This window comes from Saimiri boliviensis, chromosome 4 (assembly GCF_048565385.1).
Source record: "Saimiri boliviensis isolate mSaiBol1 chromosome 4, mSaiBol1.pri, whole genome shotgun sequence".
Lineage (NCBI taxonomy): Eukaryota > Metazoa > Chordata > Mammalia > Primates > Cebidae > Saimiri > Saimiri boliviensis.
In genome coordinates, this window is record NC_133452.1 from 98599456 (window position 1) to 98617415 (window position 17960).

Genomic DNA, 17960 nt, shown 5'->3' on the forward strand with positions numbered 1-17960 from the left:
AATACATATCATTTGTACCAAATATTTTAACAGACTTACCTCAAAAATTCCAACTAATCTTCCCAATGTCCCTTTTACTCCAGCCTGAAAAGTGAAAAGAAAAATTAATGCACTTGAATTATATTGCTGGCCTCATTTTGAGTCTTCTTAAGCAGTTTATAAAAAAACAAGAGGACACAGCTTGGGCAGACTCCAGATCTGTGAAGTGATACCAGTATTTTCTGTGTCAGACTGCTAACAGTAGTGTATGCCCTGGGAAGTTAGAATGCCTCTCTTTTCTTCTGGTCTCTCTTCCTTCTGCAAAGCCAGCCAAACAGAGCAAGATAATCAAGGCCAAGAAGCCACCATACCAAAAATATTTTGAGGTATTATTAATTCAGGTCAGGCACAATGGCTCAGTGCCACTTTGGGAGGGTGAAGTGGGAGGATCGCTTGAGGATAAGAATTCGAGATCGGCCTGGGCAACATAGCAAGGCCCTGCCTCTAAAAATTTTTTAAAAGATTAGCGAGTCAGCCAAGTGCAAAGGCTCATACCTGTAATCCCAGCAATTTGGGAGGCCAAGGCGGGTGGATCACCTGAGGTCAGGAATTCAAGATCAGCCTGGCCAACATGGTGAAACCCCATCTCTACTAAAAATACAAAAATTAGCCAGGTGTGGTGGCGGATGCCTGTAATACCAGCTACTTGGGAGGCTGAGGCAAGAGAATCGAATCGGTTGAACCTGGGAGGCAGAGGTGGCAGTGAACCAAGATAGCACCAGTGCACTCCAGCCTGGGTGACAGAGCAAGGCTCCATTTCAAAAAAATGTATAAATAAATAAATAAAAATTGCCGATAGATCCAAGATGGCTGATTAGGAGCCGCTCGGGATTGTAGCTCCCAGGGAAAGCACAGTGTGAGTGGACACCGCATTTTCAGATGGATTTTTATTGCCCACAGACCAGGAGATTCCCAGGTGGAGGAGCCCCACGGGTCACCAGTGCAGCTGTTTTGCCAGCACCCCAGCGCGGCGGTTCTCTGTACAAAATACATGGGTCTGGGCGCTGTTTTAGCTGGCGATTGGAGGTCCTGGGAGACAGAGTCACCCATTCAACTGATAAAAAAGGGGACTGAAACAGGGAGCCAGGCCAAAAGACTCCTAGGCAAAAAAGCACCACAAATCTCAGCACGGCTGTTTCAGCTGGTGCAGTGAGTCACCGAATGGGAAATCACACAGATCCCAGCGCCTTTTCAACAGGCGACTGGAACTTTAAAAAAAAAAAAAAAAAAAGAGGGCTCTGAGGCAGGAAGCCAAGTCATCAGGCTCGGCTGGTTCCACCCCTACAAAAAAACAGCAATCAGAAACACTCTGGATTGAGAGTTTCACAGTATGCATAGCTGAATCCTGGACAGTCCAGCTCTGCGGGGGAGGGGTGTCCGCCATTACCAAGGCAGTCCACCACTACGGAGGTAGTTTGCCATTACTGAGGCAGCTCGCCATTGCTGAGGCAGCCTGCCATTACAGAGAGAGTCGGCCATTATAGAGGTGGGCTGCCATTGCCGAGGCAGTTCTAACTATACCCGTATAAACAGGACTGCAGGTTCACACGGCAGCTGGGCAGAGCCCACAGCAGCTCAGCAAAGCCTCTGCAGGCAGACAGTGACTAGGCTGCCTCCTTGCTGGGCAGGGCAGCCCTGAAAAAAGGCAGCAGCACAACAGAAACTCCTAAATAAAGCCCTAACTCCCAGGGACAGAGCACCTGGGGAAATAAAGGCGGTTTATGAGTTCTGCTGCAGCAGACTTGAACGTACTTGCCCAGCAGCTCTGAATGAACAAAAAAGCTCACAGCTCAGCATTTGAGCTCCTATAAAGGACAGACTGTCTCCTCAAGCAGCTCCCTGACCCCTGTATATCCAAAGAGTCATCTCATAAAGGAGAGCTCAGGCTGACATCTGGTGGGTATCCTTCTGGGACAAAGATAGCAGAAGAAGAAACTGGCAGCAACCCTTACTGTTCTGCAGCTGCTGCAGGTGATCCCCAGGCAAGCAGGGCCTGGAGTGGACTTCAGCAATCCTACAGCAGAGGGGCCTGAATGTTAGAAGGAAAACTAAGAAACAGAGAGAAATAACTTCATCATCAACAAACTGGACGTCCACTCAGAGACCCAATCTGAAAGTCAACAACTACAAAGATGACAGGTGGATAAATCCACAAAGATGGGAAGAAACCAGCACAAAAAGGATGAAAACACCCGAAACCAGAACGCCTCTCCTTCTACAAGGGATCACAACTACGCACCAGCAAGGGAACAAGGCTGGATGGAGAATGAGTGTCATGAATTGGCAGAATCAGGCTACAGAAGGTGGGCAATAAGAAACTTCTCTGAGCTAAAAGAACATGTTCTAACCCAATGCAAACAAACTAAGAATGCTGAAAAAAGATTTGATGAAATGCTAATGAGAATAAACAACTTAGGAATATAAGTGAATTGATGGAGCTGAAAAACAACACGAGAACTTCGCAAAGCATACACAAGTTTCAACAGCCAAATTGACCAAGCAGAAGAAAAGATATCAGAGGTCAAAGATCAACTCAATGAATTAAAACAAGAAGGCAAGATTAGAGAAAAAAGGGTAAAAAGGAATGAACAAAGTCTCCAAAAAATATGGGACAATGTGAAAAGACCTAATCTACGTTTGATAGGTATACCTGAACGTGACGGAGAGAATGAATCCAAGCTGGAAAATACTCTTTAGGATATTATCCAGGAAAACTTCCCCAACCTAGCAAGGCAGGCCAATATTCAAGTCCAGGAAATACAGAGACCACCACAAAGATATTGCTCAAGAAGAGCAACCCCAAGGCACATGATTGTCAGATTCACCAGGGTTGAAATGAAGGAGAAAATGCTAAGGGCAGCCAGAGAGAAAGGGTTGGTTACCCACAAAGGGAAGGCCATCAGACTCACAGCAGATCTCTCAGCAGAAACCCTACAAGCCAGAAGAGAGTGGGGGCCCATATTCAACATCCTTAAAGAAAAGAACTTTCTTTTTTTTTTTTTTTTTTTTGAGACGGAGTTTCGCTCTTGTTACCCAGGCTGGAGTGCAATGGCGCGATCTTGGCTCACCGCAACCTCCGCCTCCTGGGCTCAGGCAATTCTCCTGCCTCAGCCTCCTGAGTAGCTGGGATTACAGGCATGCGCCACCACGCCCAGCTAGTTTTTTGTATTTTTAGTAGAGACGGGGTTTCACCATGTTGACCAGGATGGTCTCGATCTCTCGACCTCGTGATCCACCCGCCTCGGCCTCCCAAAGTGCTGGGATTACAGGCTTGAGCCACCGCGCCCGGCCCCAGAAAAGAACTTTCAACCCAGAATTTCATATCCAGCCAAACTAAGCTTCATAAGTGAAGGAAAAATAAAATCCTTTATGAACAAGCAAGTACTCCAAGATTTCATCACCACCAGGCCTGCTTTACAAGAGCTCCTGAAAGAGGCACTAAACATAGAAAGTAACAACCAGTACCAGCCACTCCAAAAACATACCAAATGGTAAAGAGCATCGACACGATGAAGAAACTGCATCAACTAACGGGCAAAACAGCCAGCTAGCATCAAAATGGCAGGATGAAATTCAGACATAACAATATTAACCCTAAATGTAAATGAACTAAACGCCCCAATCAAAAGACACAGACTGGCAAATTGGATAAAAAGCCGAAACCCATCTCACATGCAAGGATACACAAAAGCTAAAATAAAGGGATGGAGGAAGATTTACCAAGCAAATGGAAAGCAAAAAAAAAGCAGAAGTTGCAATTCTCGTCTCTGATACAATAGACTTTAAACCAACAAACATCAAAAGAGACAAAGAAGGACATTACATAATGGTAAAAGGATCAGTGCAACAAGAGCTAACGATGCTAAATATATATGCACCCAATACAGGAGCACCCAGATACATAAAGCAAGTTCTTAATGACTTACAAAGAGACTTAGACTCCCACACAATAATAGTGGGAGACTTTTAACATCCTATTGTCAATATTAGACAGATCAACGAGATAGAAAATTAACAAAGATATCTAGGACTTGAACTCAGACCTGGACCAAGCAAACCTAATAGACATTTACAGAACTCTCCACCCCAAATCCACAGAATACACATTCTTCTCAGCACATCACACCTACTCTAAAATTGACCACATAATCGGAAATAAATCACTCCTCAGCAAATGCAAAAGAACGGAAATCATAACAAACAGTCTCTCAGACCACACTGCAATCAAGTTAGAAATCAGAATTGAGTGCTCGCTTTGGCAGCATATATACTAAAATTGGAATGATACACAGAAGATTAGCATGGCCCCTGCGCAAGGATGACACACAAATTCGTGAAGCGTTCATATTTTTTTTTTTTGAGACGGAGTTTTGCTCTTGTTACCCAGGCTGGAGTGCAATGGAGCGATCTCGGCTCACCGCAACCTCTGCCTCCTGGGTTCAAGCAATTCTCCTGCCTCAGCCTAGCTGGGATTACAGGCACGTGCCACCATGCCCAGCTAATTTTTTCTATTTTTAGTAGAGACGGGGTTTCACCATGTTGACCAGGATGGTCTCGATCTCTTGACCGCGTGATCCACCGCGCCCGGCTCGGGTTCCATATTTTTAGTCTCTTTCTCCACTCTTCTCTGACCCCTATGAGGAACCTCCTTAACCTGTTCTGGAATCGCTGCCAGACTGTAGCTTTTAATTTAATAAAAATAAAGTAAAATATGCAACTCTTAAAAAAAAACAAAAGAAATAAATAAATCAGAATTGAGCACTGTTTACAATAGCAAAGACCTGGAACCAACCCAACTGCCCATCGATGATAGATTGGACAGGGAAAATGTGGCACATATACATCATGGAATATTATGCAGCCATCAAAAACGATGAGTTCGTGTCCTTTGTAGGGACATGGATGAACCTGGAAACCATCATTCTGAGCAAACTGACACAAGAACAGAAAATCAAACACTGCATGTTCTCACTCATAGGTGGGTGTTGAACAATGAGAACACATGGACACAGGGAGTGGAGCATCACACACTGGGGTCTGTCGGGGGGAAATAGGGGAGGGACAGTGGGGGCTGGGGAGTTGGGGAGAGATAGCGTGGGGAGAAATGCCAGATATAGGTGATGGGGAGGAAGGCAGCAAATCACACTGCCATGTGTGTACCTATGCAACAATCTTGCATGTTCTTCACATGTACCCCCAAACCTAAAATGCAATATAAATAAATAAATAAATAAATAAAAATTAGCCAGTCATGGCGGCATGCACCTATAGGCCCAGCTACTGGGGACGCTGAAGTGAGACAATCACTGAACCCAGGAGTTCAAGGTTGCAATGAGCTATGACTGCACCACTGCACTCCAGCCTGGGTGACAGAGTGAGACCATGTCTCAAGCAATCAATCAGCCAGGTACTGTGGCTCATATCTGTAATCTTAGCACTTTGGGAAGCTGATCACTTGAGTTCAGGAGTTCAAGACCAGCCTGGACAACATGGCGAAACTGCATCTCTACAAAAAATACAAAAATTAGCTGGGTGTGATGGTGCACGCCTGGAGTCCCAGCTACTTGGGAGGCTGAGGTAGTAGGGTTGCTTGATCTGGGAGGCGGAGGGTGCAGTGAGCTGAGATCACACCACTGCACTGCAGCCTAGGCAAAAGAGCCAGAGCCTGTCTTTAAATAGATACACACACACCTACATTGTGGAGAACATTCCCGTGTGAGACCCCCAAAAGGCGTGGGTCTCACTATACGGTGAGTTTGATCCCAAACACAGTTTCCTGTTGGAGGCAGTCAAGCTATCAGGAAAAAGGAACTGAAAGATGGATGATCAGTTTCTAATATCAACCATGATATCATTTGGGTCTAAAACTATGCGGTGCTGCTAGACCGACTGACTCCCTACCAGCAACCAGTTTCTGCTCTTAACATTTTAGGACTCTTTCTTTAAGAATAAGCTTTAAACTTTTCTTTACTTGCCTGACTGCCTTGTACCCTAGATAATGGCTTAACTGTGGGGATATCTGCAAAGCAAATGCCACCATACAGGATGGCTTTGATCCCTGACTCAGAGACTACTAAATGGGGGAATTGAGATAAGTTGAGTCAGGAGCAGACAAAGGAGAATCTGGTTAAAAGATATTCTGATGAGCAAAACCAGAAAACCTTTTCACATCTCAGTTCTAAAACAAGATCAAACCAGAAATACCTGCAGCTATGAGGAATAATGTCTGGATGTAAACAAGCTTTGTGATCACAGGAAATTCTGTTACTTCTTACAACCACTGATTGTGTATCTGACTTCTCTATTGTATAGGCCATGTAAGGTATAGATTTGCATTTCCTCTTGCAATGACGTAAACCAGAGCAAAGAAATTATTCCTGGCCTTTGAAAAATAAAATTTGCTGTTTAGGCACAGTCTATCCAGCCCTCCAGACGCCTCGCTTTCTCTCTCTTATTTCTTCAAGCGCACTCTCTCTTCCAGGTATTGGGACCCTCTTGCAGGTCGAGAGATTCCCCGCATACATGCCGTCCCAGACCGGTCCCTGCCACTACATACATCTATAGGTTACTTAATTCATTTACTCATTGATTCAACAAATGGCAGGGAAAGGGACAACTTCAGTGATAGTCTCTCTCTTTTTTTTTTTTTTTAAGATGGAGTCTCATTTTGTCATCCAGGCTGGAGTGCAGTGGCACGATCTCAGCTCACTGCAACCTCTGCCTTCTGGGTTCAAGTGATTCTACTACCTCAGCCACCCAAGTAGTTGGGACTACAGGTGCGCAGCAACACACCTGGCTGATTTTTTTTTTTTTTTTCATATTTTTAGTAGAGACGGGGGTTTCACTATGTTGGCCAGGCTGGTATTGAACTCCTGACCTCATGATCTGCCCGCCTCAGCCTCCTGAAGTGCTGGGATTATAGGCATGAGCCACCGCGCCCAGCCTAGATCTTTTTAATATATACTTTTTTTTCTCTTTCTTTTCCTTTTCTGAGACAGAGTCTCACTCTGTCACCCAGGCTGGAGTGCAGTGGCACGGTCTTGGCTTACTGCAACCTCTGCCTCCCAGGTTCAAGCAATTCTACTGCCTCGGCCTCCCAAGTAGCTGGGACTACAAGTGTGTGCCACCAAGCCCAGCTGATTTTTGTATTTTTGGTAGAGATGGGGTTTCATCATGTTGGCCAGGCTGGTCTTGAACTCCTGACCTCAGGTGATCCGCCCACCTCACCATCTCAAGTAGCTGGGACTACAGGTGCATGACACCACACCAAGCTAATTAAATTCTTTTTTGGTAGAGACAAGATCTTGTTGTGTTGCCCAGGCTAGTCTTGAACTCCTAGCTCAAGCAATCTGCCCACTGTGGCCTCTCAAAATACTGGAATAACAGGTGTGAGCCACTGGGCCGGGCCTGGATGACATATTTTAAAATTAATTTTTGCTAATTATCTGTCAAGGAACTCTGTTCATTTCTCTTGCCAACATGTCTGCTTTCTCTACCATTTTATATCCACCCCATGTGGCTCTGGTCTACTTGAATGGAAATGTCTACCTTTTTTAAAGTAAGAAAACAGTAAGTTGTCTCTCTACAATTTTAGAAATAACTGCCCTCCACAGCCAGCTAAAACTAGCTAGCGTATACTTCATGAATTTACGATGAAGCTGCCTGAACAAGTGAAACAAGCTGCCCAGTCAGCCTGGGTTGGAAAGCCAGTTCTGTACTCTGATCCCAGGCAGGCTCAACACACTCCGCTCGTCTCCTGATACACATCACCTGTGCTCCTGCCAGAAGGCTCCACTAAGGGTCTGGGAGGAGAGCTGTTGGGGCAGATGAAGGCCTTGGGGGACAAATGTGAGAAAATATTTAAGAGGCCTCATTCACCTTTCTCCTCCACAAAGGAGAGAGAGCATTCTCTTTAGCAGCTACTATCCTATTATTTTTTTCTTTAAGAAACTAAAAGTTTATAAAACAATCTCCAAACTTTTAGGCTATACCTCAACTTAATGTTATAACAACTCAACAGAATTCATTTAAAACTTTTGTGTGGCTGGGCATAGTGGCTCATGCCTATAATCCTAGCACTTTGAGAGGCCAAGGCAGGTGAACTGCTTGAGCCCGTGAGTACGAGACCAGCCTGGGCAATATGGTGAAACCCCATCTCTACAAAATACAAAAAATCAGCCAGGCATGGTGGCACGTATCTGTAGTCCCAGCTACTCAGGAGGCTGAAGTGGGAGGATCATCTAAGCCCAGGAAGTCAGAGCTGCAGTGAGCCACGATCACACCACTGCACTCCAGCCTGGGCAACAGAGAGACCGTGTCTCAAAAAAACAAAACAAAATAACTTCGAAAACCAAAACTTTTATTTAACAATAGTAACCTCTAGCTGGGTGCAGTGGCTCAAGCCTGTAATCCCAGCACTTTGCAAGGCCAAGATGGGTGGATCACCTGAGGTCGGGAGTCTGAGACCAGCCTGATCAACATGAAGAAACCCCATCTCTATTTAAAAAAATAAATAAAATAAAAATAAAAATAACAGTAATCTCTGCATTTGACACTAACATATATCTATGATTCACTCTGCTTGATACAGTTAAGAAAAATGTAAAAGTATCTATTTAAAATAGACACAAATGTGTAAAATCTAGTGTAAACCGAATAATGCCATTTGTACACCAACATTTCAGGGGTCTTTTTCACTTCTAATTAGTCTTCCAACTTATAAAATGTAGATACTAATGATGTTTGTTTGTTTATTTAAAGAGATGATGTCTACATTGCCCAAACTGGCCTCAAACTCCCGGGATCAAGCAATTCTCCTGCCTCAGACTCCCAAGTATCTGGGATTACAGGTGCATGCCACCATACCCAGCTAATGATACTTTTATTTGTTCCTTAGCCTTTCTTTCATAATATTTATGGGATCTAATTAGCAGAATTCTATTTAAAGTGATTTTACCCATAATTCTACAGCATAAAGCAAAGAAATATTTCCATACTTAAGAGTTTTAAAAAGTGGAATTCAGTATTTTTCTCAGGAAGAGGTCCCCTCTTTAGTAAAGGGATTTCGTTCTTTAAAGTCACAGTGCTGACAAAAAGAAAAATTCCTTGAAAGCAAGGGTTGTCCCAGACAGAATTTACCTAACTATCTTACTTTTTCACAGTTTTCCCAGACTCAAGAGTCCAACTTTCATCTCCTAGACTTTTCTCAAATGCTGCTGCAAGCAATCTGAGAGTGGGTTATTTTTATCTGTCACATGATTCCTGCATGCAGGTTGGGATATGTGTCAGGGCCACATCTGACAGATACTTGGCTCACACATTTGGGGATAAGATTGAATTCAGGGGTATATGTAAATTTGGTCCTGTTAGGATGCTGGTTGGATCTGTCTTTCACAAAATTCTATGAAAGCAGTTACAATTTCAATCTATATGTCAAAAGCTGCTAATCTAGAGAGGAAGTCTTTGTTTAAAGCCCATCTTAGTAGAGAAAATTCTTTTGCCCTTGTCTAGTACTTTAGGCCTAGTTATCAAAGATAATCTGAACAACTGCTTAACCTGTTTTCTTTTTTTTTTAAGAGACACGGTCTTGTTCTGTTGCCCAGGCTAACATGTGTGGTCATAGCTCACTGAAGCCTTGAACTCCTGGGCTCAAGCAATCCTGTCTTAGCCTTCCAAGTAGCTGGAATTACAGGCATGTGCCACCACAATTGGATAATTTCTTAAATTTTTTTTTTTTTTTTTAGAACAAGTGTGGTGATTCATGCCAGTACTTTGGGAGGCTGAGGCAGGCGGATCACCTGAGGTCAGGAGTTTGAGACCAGCCTGGCCAACATGGCGAAACCCCATGTTTACTAAAAACACAAAAATTAGCTGGGTGTGATGGGTGCCTATAATCCCAGCTACTCAGGTGGCTGAGGCAGGAGAATCACTTGAACCTGGGAGGTGGAGACTGCAGTGGACTGAGATTGCACCACCGCACTCCAGCCTGGGTAACACTGCAAGACTACGTCTCATAAAAAAAAAATTTTTTTTTTTACAGACAGGGTTTTACTGTGTTGCCCAGGCTGGTCTTGAAATCCTGAGCCTCAAGCGATCCTCCCACCTTGGTCTCCTAAAGTGCTGGGATTACGGGTGTGAGCCACTTGTCTGGCCCTGCTTTTTTAAGAGGAAAAAACACAAGTGTCTCTTTTTCCTTTGAGGTATTCTACTGGGATTGAGGTATTTCTCTGGAAAGAGCTGGATCTCATCTTTCCCTGTGGCAGTCTTCCTGTGTAGGTACAAAAGCTTAGGCAGAGGCACTAATGGGTGGGTGATGGTTCTTCAAACCCGCACCTAAAATGATCTACCACAGGAATCCTGGCTTTGTTGTTTGGTTTGGATGGGCACAAAGTGGACCGTCATCTTCTGAAACCAGCTTTTCACTCTGCAGTGGACATTTTGACGGACACTGATGTCTGCCCAGCCCATAGGCATTTCCCTTCCCTTGCTGCTATCAGGGAGACCCAGATTCTGTCCAGGTGGGGGCTGTGGTGTATTTTGAGATGGCATGCCTAAGCAAGGCATAGGAAATTCTGCTCCCCTCTGCAGGGACTGGTTCAGGGGTGCTGCATATTCAACAGCTTCTTAGAGGCTGCCTCTTGGGGACTTCTGGAAAAGATTTCCCACCATGATAAAAAAGACTGCACAAAATCCCCCCTATATCTGTACTTCCTTGTCAAGTGGGGATGTGAAAGCTGGAGCTGCTACCATCATCTGCTCATAAGGGGAAGGCCAAAGAAATCTGGTGAGAAGCTGACCCAGCGCCCTGATACTGTGGAGCTACTGAAGCAATGAGGTAATAATGGCCAACCTCTGGGCCTTTCATGTTTCTCACATAACCAATGGTGCTGAAGCCACTTTTAATCAGGTGTTGTTCTGTTATTTGTAGCTGAAAGGTTCTTGCTACTTCTTCCCTTTATTTAAAAGGCAGCTCTCTGAGGAAGAACAAGAACTGTATTCCTCACCCCCTGCAAGAGACAACTACTCACCTGAAATTGGTTCTGGCATGTTTTTTTTTTTTTTTTTTTTTTTTTTTCAGACGGAGTTTCGCTCGTTACCCAGGCTGGAGTGTGCAACGGCGCGATCTCGGCTCACCGCAACCTCCACCTCCTGGGTTCAGGCAATTCTCCTGCCTCAGCCTCCTGAGTAGCTGGGATTATAGGCACGCGCCACTATGCCCAGCTAATTTTTTTGGTAATTTTAGTAGAGACGGGGTTTCACCATGTTGACCAGGTTGGTCTCGATCTCTCAACCTTGTGATCCACCCGCCTCGGTCTTCCAAAGTGCTGGGATTACAGGCTTGAGCCACCGCGCCCGGCCCGGTTCCGGCATGTTTTTATGCTTTTACTACTTGGGTATGTAACCACTATTAACAATATTTTCTGCAAGTTTCTCTACTGAATTTTAAAAAAGTATTATATCTTCTATAACTTTTCCCCTCAGTATTATGTTTCAGAGTTTTAGCTATACTGACATATGTAGTTCTAGGTAATTCATTTTCGTTGTTGAACAGTTATCTATTTTAGGAATTTACCATAATTTATTAATCTATTTGCTTGTGAGTTTAGTTCTGCTATTAATAAAAATGCCACAAAAACCCTCTTGTGGATCTAATCTATCTCCTTGTTACCAGGTGAGAGTTTCTCTAAGATTTATACCAAAAGTCAAATTTCTCAGTCACAGAGTATAAGTACTTCCAGATATTATCAAATTGCTCTATTTTGGTAGATCAACTGCAGATATGGTGACCATTTTCCACCTCTCCCTACATCCATGGCCTTTGACATGTGATTTTGCAGTTCTTCCTATCAAGGGATGGAATCTACTTACCCATCCCTATATCTAGGTTTGCCTTGTGTCTTGCTTCGGCCAACAGAATGTAGAAGAATAGTGTACCAGGTCCAAGCCTAGGCCTCAAGAGGCCTTGTAGTTTCCACTTTTCCTCCTGGAACTCTGCCATTGACATTTGAATAAGCCTGAGCTTAGGCTCCTAAAGGATGAAAGACCACAGCTGTCTAGGCTGAGTGGCCTACAGCCAGCTAACCTCCAAACTGTGAGAGTACATAGCCAAGATCAGCAGAGTTGCCTACTCAATTCGGAGCTGGCTGCAGACATCTGAATAGTCCAGCTGACACCAGAAGTTGACCTTGGCTTGTAAGTAGTAGTAAGTATTATTTTAAGTCACTGCATTTTAGAATAGTTTGTTATACAGCAAGCTGATACACTCTCCGAAGTACATAGGCAGCGTACAAGTTGCCATCACTCTTGTTCCTATTCAATACTTGGTATTAGTTGTTAGACATTTTCCCTCCCCACTTTTGGGTCAATGTAATATGTGTGAAATTGTATTACATTATATTTTAACTGAAATTGTTTACTTTTTCCTACTTCAATGAACATTCAGATTTCCTCTTTGGGGAGTTATATATTCATATTGTTATTTAACAAGTGACCATCATAATGGATATGCACTTCTTTGTATCTTTTTTCTTTTTTCTTTTTTTTTGTGAGACCAGTCTCACTCTATAGCCCAGGCTGGAATACAGTGGTTCAATCACAGCTCACTGCAGCCTTGACCTCCTGGGCTCAAGCAATCCTCTTGCCTCAGCCTCCTAAATAGCTGGGACTATAGGCACATGCCACCACAACTGGCTTCATTTTTATTTTTTAATTATATATATATATATAAAATATATATTATATATATATACATTATATATATATATAAAATATATATTATATATATATATACATTATATATATATAATTGCATTTTAGGTTCATTTTTATTTTTTAGTTAGAGATGGGATTTTGCCATGTTGCCCAGGCTGGTCTCAAACTCCTGGGTTCAAGAGATTCTCCCACTTCAGCCTCCTTCTTGATTCTTATGCTCTGGGGTAAACATTTTCTCCCAATCTGGCACTTGTCTTTCACCCTTGTTTTCAATGTTTTTGCTGAGCATATGTTATTAGACATGGTTTATTTTACTTATCTTTACCTTTTTGTGTTAGTTATCTTATTTAAGAAACACATCCCTATTCCTATGGCATAAAACTAGAGTCATGTATCTTTTCAAATTAATTTTGAGTGTTTTATAGTATGATCCATCTGTAATTTATTTCCAAATAGCCAATGGGCTAGAGACTCCCAGAATAGTCACAGATATTACTATTTTACTAATTTAGTTGTCAATTTATGTACTAATAGCATATGCATATGATTAACACAACTTTATCTTTATACTTGGAATACCCTTCTCTGATCTTCTTTAACAAAAACTTCTAAGTCGTTTTTGTACTTTTATTCGATAATTCATGTAAATGCCAAAAATCAGTTTGTTTGTTTGTTTGTTTGTTTGTTTCCCCAGATATTTTGGCAGTGGTGTACACAGCTTACTGCAGCCTTGACTTTCTGGGTTTAAGTGATCCTCCCTCTTCAGCCTCCTGAGTAGCTGGGAACACAGATGTGTGCCACCGTAACAGGCAATTTCTTTTTTTTTTTTTTGTAGAATTGGGGTTATTATGTTGCCCAAGCTAGTGAGAACCAGAAATATAGTTGGTTTTCTTGCATATCAATCTTATCTCCTGTAATCTTTCTAAATGTGCTCACTAGTTCTATTAATACTAGTGTCTATTATTTTTCTTTTGTGTTATAAGTTATAATTACACCTTCTGCAATTAATGACAATTTTCTTTGGAATCTTTACAATTTGTACTTATTTTTCTTGTCTTTTTGTTTTTTGAGATGGAGTTTCGCTCTTGTTACCCAGGCTGGAGTGCAATGGCGCAATCTCGGCTCACCGCAACCTCCGCCTCCTGGGTTCAGGCAATTCTCCTGCCTCAGCCTCCTGAGTAGCTGGGATTACAGGCACGCGCCATGGTTCCCAGCTGAATTTTTTGTATTTTTAGTAGAGACGGGGTTTCACTATGTTGACCAGGATGGTCTCGATCTCTTGACCTCGTGATCCACCCGCCTCGGCCTCCCAAAATGCTGGGATTACAAGCGTGAGCCACCGCGCCCGGCTATTTTTCTTGTCTTAATTGCAGTGGCTAGGATCACAGTTCAATATTAAATGTTAGTATGACAGCAAGCATAAATGTCTTATTCTTTTTTTTTTTTTTTTTTTGACTCTTGTTACCCAGGCTGGAGTGCAATGGCACGATCTTGGCTCACCACAACCTCCACCTCCTGGGTTCAGGCAATTCTCCTGCCTCAGCCTCCTGAGTAGCTGGGATTACAGGCATGTGCCACCATGCCCAGGTAATTTTTTGTATTTTTAGTAGAGATGGGGTTTCACCATGTTGACCAGGATGGTCTCGATCTCTTGACCTCGTGATCCACCTGCCTCGGCCTCCCAAAGTGCTGGGATTACAGGCTTGAGCCACCGCGCCCGGCATAAATGTCTTATTCTTTTTTTTTTTTTTTTTTTTTGAGACGGAGTTTCACTCTTGTTACCCAGGCTGGAGTGCAATGGCACGATCTCGGCTCACCGCAACCTCCGCCTCCTGGGTTCAGGCAATTCTCCTGCCTCAGCCTCCTGAGTAGCTGGGATTACAGGCACGTGCCACCATGCCCAGCTAATTTTTTGTATTTTTAGTAGAGACGGGGTTTCACCATGTTGACCAGGATGGTCTCGATCTCTCGACCTCGTGATCCACCCGCCTCGGCCTCCCAAAGTGCTGGGATTACAGGCTTGAGCCACCGCGCCCGGCCATAAATGTCTTATTCTTATCTGTCATGGGAATGCTTTGAACATTTCAAAAGTATGACGTTTGCTAGGTTTTATTAGACACTCTATGAGGTTAAGGAAGTTTATTTTCAGCTTGCTAACAGTTTTTATAATAAATAGGTGTTGAATTTTAATAATATTTTATTTAGGATTTGTACAAATTCTCATTCATAAATAAGAATTTACTGTTCTTTCCTAGTTTTAATTATCTAAGATAGAGGTCAGTAAACTACAGCTTGCAGGCCAAATCCATCCTGTCATCAGTTTTTGTAAATACAGTTTTACTGGAACACAGCTATGTCATTCGTTTAAGTATTGTCTATGGCTGCTTTCACATCACAACAGGAGAGCTGAGTGGCTATGACAGATACCATATGAATTCTAAAGTCTAAAACATTTACTATCTGGACATTTACAGAAAGTTTGCTACGAGGCCAGGCATGGTGGCTCACGCCCATAATCGCAGCACTTTGGGAAGCTGAGACAAGGGGATCACCGGAGGTCAGGAGTTCAAGACCAGCCTGGCCAACATGGTGAAAACCCATTTCTACTAAAAATACAAAATCAGCTGGGTATGGTGGCATATGCCTGTAATCCCAGCCACTCAGGAGGCTGAGGCAGGAGAACTGCTTGAACCTGGGAGGCGGAGGTCACAGTGAACGGAGATCATCACACCATTGCACTCCAGCCTGGGTGACGAGAGCGAAACTCTGTCTCAAAAAAAAAAAGTCAGTCTGCTATCGCTGGGCATGGTGGCTCATATCTGTAATCCTAGCACTTTGGGAGGCCAAGGTGGAAAGAGAGTGTGAGCCCAGGAGTTTCAGACCAGCCTGAGCAACACAGTGATACCCCAGATCTTTAAAAAAAAAAAAAACAAAAAAAAAGTTTGCTAATCATTAATCAAGATCTTACCAGTCTTACAAAAGGTATGCAGCTATCCTTCTCTGAACAGTCTTCAAAAATATATAAATATTTTAGTAAAATTAATCTGGTCTGATCTTGGTATTTTTTTTTTTGGCAGGAAGGAAGGTGATTACCACATAATTTCTTTAAGGACTAATAATCTACATATAGGTTTTCAACTTTTTTTCTTTCTTACTTTTTTGAGAAAGGCTCTCATTCTGTCTCCCAGTCTGGAGTGTAGTGGCACAGATCATGGCTCACTGCAGCCTTGACCACCCAGGCTAAAGCGATCCTCCTACCTCAGCCTCCTGAGTAGCCGGGACAACAGGGTGCACCATCATGCCCAGCTAATTATAAATTTTTTTTTGTAGAAATGAGGTCTTACTATATTGTCCACGCTGGTCTTGAACTCCTGGGCTCGAGTAATCCTCCTGCTTTCGCCTCCCAAAGTGCTGTGATTACAGCATGAGCCACTGTTTGTGGTCTGAATTTTTTGAAAAGTAAATTTGGGTAGGACTTTCTGGAAAATTTCTATGAAAGTTTTGAAGTCTTTCTGTTTGTAGCTCTTTGTAGCATTCTTATAATTTAAAAACCTCTACTATAAATCTGTGGTTATTTCCCTTTTTTGTTTATTTATTTGTGTCTTCTTTCTCATTTCTTTTATCGATCTTGCCAGTTTATTTTATTAGACAAAAATAACCCACTTTTGGTTTTATTTGTCATTTCCATTTTTCTATTAATTTCTACCCCTTTCCTTATTATTTCTATTCCTTTACTTTCTTTGGGCTTACTCTTGCTTTTTCCAGCTTCTTGAGTTGACTGCTTAATTTATTTAATGTCCATTTAAGTTTCTAATATAAACATCTAAGTGTCAAAGAACTGACTGAGCTGTATCCCGTAAGTCATGAAGTAGAGTGCTTTCGTAGTTCTTCAGCTCTATTTGCTTACTTCTATTATGATTTGTGCTTTAACTCATGGATTACTTAGAACATTTGTTTCCAAACCTATGTTTCTCTCTCTTTCACTGGCTCTGTTGTTGATTTCTGATTTTACTGCATTCTATCAGAGTATATATAGTCTATAATACAGATGCTATGGAATGTTAGCAATTCCTTTACAACTTAACATATGGTTAAGTGTTTCTAATTCTTCCATGCATGCTTGAAAAATTACGTATTCTTTGTTAGGTGGAAGGTTATCTCTCAACATAGCTATGTGCTCAGTCTTGTCAACAATGTTTTGTTAGCCACTTTTTCAATTGCTTTCTAAATTAGATTTTATTGTTCTTCATCAAGCACAAAATGAGATGCTTTGAAATCTTCAACATAGCTATTGAGTTGTCGACTTTCCCCCATAACTCTGACAATTTTTACTTTATATTGACGAAGGTTTACTAGGTGTACATAGGTTCATGCCTACTATACTGTCTTGGCAGTCCTTAAATTTACTTCCTGTGTAGCAAGCTTTGTGATAAGCAGCTTGCATTTGCAAGTACATGGAATTAAGAGAAAGCTGTTAAGTGGCAACTCAGATGGATAAGTTAGATTTGTCTAAATCCAGCAGCTGTTGGTAGTTTAATGATTGTGGAATCTCCAGAGGCAAGGGTTGCATTTAGTATTTGCTGAAGCCACTGTTAATTATATTGAAGTCAATGGAAAGTAAGCTGTGGATATACTTCCTAATGACTAAAAATCCTTTCCTGGAATGTGGGGCTGGATGGGAAAGCAAACACAACTGTTTTGGAAGACTCTTCTGGACTCAGTTCATTTCTCAGAAGGCGACTGGCTCCTATCCCAGTAATTCCGCCTCTATTCAGGGTTCCAACACAAACCAGCTCAAATACAGTACTATATTCTCTAACAGGGCACATTCTAATTTGTACACTTAGCCACTGAACTTAACTATTCATCAATGGGTAGCATTCAATATGTGTTATAACACAGACCACTAGACTGAGTACAAAGGTATCTTTAATTCCAGTTTTAAAAAAGTGGTTAAAAAGTAATTTAGGGTAGTTATTTGCACTGAAAGTATGCTAACAGTAAAATATCTTTAAATTAGGCTCTCCTAGTCAATTAAAAATACCAGTTCCTTGACTAAGGAGCCATTCTTTTTTACACGCTCCTTGCTTTTGAGATAAATCATACACAGAAATGAGTGAATTTACAACAATGTGGCCTATGTGCAATGTGTGAAGGAGTCCATCTACTAAAAGCAAGATATTCCTGTGTAGTATCTGAGAGAAGCAAAA

At 42.3% G+C, this 17960-nt stretch overlaps 1 protein-coding gene and 1 non-coding gene across 2 annotated transcripts in view; one reads left to right on the plus strand and one right to left on the minus strand.

The window, feature by feature from the left end:
• Positions 1 to 17960, minus strand: part of NUDT3 (nudix hydrolase 3) — a 117191-nt gene that overhangs the window by 10103 nt on the left and 89128 nt on the right. Inside the window, exon 3 of the mRNA XM_039465817.2 lies at positions 40 to 84. Coding sequence (XP_039321751.1) covers positions 40 to 84 — 45 coding nt within the window. The remainder of the gene's footprint in view (positions 1 to 39; positions 85 to 17960) is intronic.
• Positions 4286 to 4392, plus strand: LOC120363384 (U6 spliceosomal RNA). Its single transcript, XR_005578941.1, has one exon. It is a non-coding gene; the product is annotated as a U6 spliceosomal RNA (small nuclear RNA).